Here is a 2,500-nt window from a genome sequence, read left to right as displayed (position 1 = left end):
ACTTTGCGCTGTCACATTGTATACACGACACGTTGTAACCAAATTGTAAATTTCATCTCTCAAAAGCAATAATAACAAATCCATACTTTCTTCATTATATATATCAAAAAATCTCAATAAAAAAATCACACTCAGGTGTTGAATTAAGGGGTGCAGGTTAGTACACTAGGCTGCGTACGAAAGAAATATGGGCTCAATACGCCACTGAGGTGCATTAACAACTGATTCCAATGGTGCAAACCGCGTTGAAAAGCGTTGCTCGGTTGCGGATGTGTTTGAACCACAGTCAATGGTTTGAACACGTTGGCAAGTTTAGCAAGTTATGGGTGATCACTGGTAAACCTGTCTCATATGTTCCACTGTTGTCACACCCATGTCTGGTTGAAAAGGGTTTGTACAAGACACTGTACAAACATCTATTTGCTCGTAAGATTGTCACCTAAACACCTAAAATGTAGCGTAAATATCTAACTTTTACCGTCAATCCTATTTTCTTATCCCCCCCAGCATAATACATTAAACACATCCCCTTGTGTCCCACTTACCACAGGGTACAAACAGGAGCTCATCAGATCCATCTCCACAGTCATCCTGGGCATCACACACATAGTTGGAAGGCAGACAGCGGCCGTTAGCACACTGGAAGTGTCCCGGCCGGCAGGTCTTCTGGGCGCAGACCTCTGGGTCTTCGTCGCTGGCATCTGAGCAGTCGTCCACCCCGTCACAGTGCCAGGACACGGGGATGCACTGCTTGTTCTTGCACTGGAACTGGTTCTCCTGGCACCGGTGGTCACCTAGCGGGACAGACTACAGCTTGACTTGGCTTTATTAACTAGAGGTAGGTTTTGAGCCTGAACCAGTGTGAAAACTGGCCAGACACAAATAGCCTGGGTGAACCCAGCCTCCACGTGACTCAATAAGGCATAGTCTGTGACGTCACGTTGAAGGCTGGGTTCACCCAATACACCAGTTACTTCAAAGCTTCGAAAATACAGGCAAATCTGGAGGTGAAGGGGCGGGGCTGATGTTGTGGGTTGTAATGGATCAACGTGGGTCGGTCGGTCGGTCGGTCTCTCTCTCTCTCTCTCTCTCTCTCTCTCTCTCTCTCTCTCTCTCTCTCTCTCTCTCTCTCTCTCTCTCTCTCTCTCTCTCTCTCTCTCTCTCTCTCTCTCTCTCTCTCTCTCTCTCTCTCTCTCTCTCTCTCTCTCTCTCTCTCTCTCTCTCAGCTATTATTTTTCCATACCGTATGTATCGCCCACCTGTGTTGTTCCTACTTGGTGCTCGTCTACAAACTGTATGAAAGTGTTGGCATCGTTGCTGAATGGAAAAAGCGCAAAGTGAACTTGTTTGATGAACCCATACTGTGTGGAGGGCCACATTAGTATACTGTTTTGAGAGACATTTTTTGGACATGCCTGCCTTAGGGCAATACACTGTAGCATGAAGGCCGACCCAATCAGTCCATTCCCCCAGAATCAGCACAGCTCACCTCCATCAAGCTGAAACCCGACACCGCAGCCCAAACAGCCCTCAGATGGAGAGACAGACTGACCCTTTGGCTTTCATCAACACCTCTTCAGAACCTCAGGAAGGGCAGAGAAATGGGCCGAGCCGAGCCAGCCGCCGCTCACAGGCTCCAGGAAACAGGGTGAAATGTGAGGAGTGAGCAGGGACTAGTGTCAAACAAACTGGGGACCATGCTAATGATGATGCTAACGCTATCTAGCCTTCATAGCAGGAGATGACAGGGACTAGTGTCAAACAAACTGGGGACCATGCTAATGATGATGCTAACGCTATCTAGCCTCCATAGCAGGAGATGACAGGGACTAGTGTAAAACAAACTGGGGACCATGCTAATGATGATGCTAACGCTATCTAGCCTCCATAGCAGGTGAGCAGGGACTAGTGTAAAACAAACTGGGGACCATGCTAATGATGATGCTAACGCTATCTAGCCTCCATAGCAGGTGAGCAGGGACTAGTGTAAAACAAACTGGGGACCATGCTAATGATGATGCTAACGCTATCTAGCCTCCATAGCAGGAGATGACAGGGACTAGTGTAAAACAAACTGGGGACCATGCTAATGATGATGCTAACGCTATCTAGCCTCCATAGCAGGTGAGCAGGGACTAGTGTCAAACAAACTGGGGACCATGCTAATGATGATGCTAACGCTATCTAGCCTCCATAGCAGGAGATGACAGGGACTAGTGTAAAACAAACTGGGGACCATGCTAATGATGATGCTAACGCTATCTAGCCTCCATAGCAGGTGAGCAGGGACTAGTGTAAAACAAACTGGGGACCATGCTAATGATGATGCTAACGCTATCTAGCCTCCATAGCAGGTGAGCAGGGACTAGTGTAAAACAAACTGGGGACCATGCTAATGATGATGCTAACGCTATCTAGCCTCCATAGCAGGAGATGACAGGGACTAGTGTCAAACAAACTGGGGACCATGCTAATGATGATGCTAACGCTATCTAGCCTT

The 2,500-nt window shown here is 47.7% G+C and overlaps 1 protein-coding gene across 1 annotated transcript in view; it reads right to left on the bottom strand.

Moving 5' to 3' along the window:
* LOC310770736 (laminin subunit alpha-5-like) overlaps positions 1-2,500 on the bottom strand; it is a gene marked incomplete at both ends in the record, with an annotated part of 130,019 nt that overhangs the window by 126,049 nt on the left and 1,470 nt on the right. The window contains one exon of the mRNA XM_083663454.1: positions 546-794. Within this exon, the coding sequence (XP_083519580.1) occupies positions 546-794 (249 nt within the window). The remainder of the gene's footprint in view (positions 1-545; positions 795-2,500) is intronic.

This window comes from Poromitra crassiceps (genome assembly GCF_964638095.1).
Source record: "Poromitra crassiceps genome assembly, contig: HAP1_SCAFFOLD_205, whole genome shotgun sequence".
Taxonomy (NCBI): domain Eukaryota; kingdom Metazoa; phylum Chordata; class Actinopteri; order Beryciformes; family Melamphaidae; genus Poromitra; species Poromitra crassiceps.
Note: the sequence above shows the minus strand (reverse complement) of the source record. Positions and strands in the feature narration are given on the sequence as shown.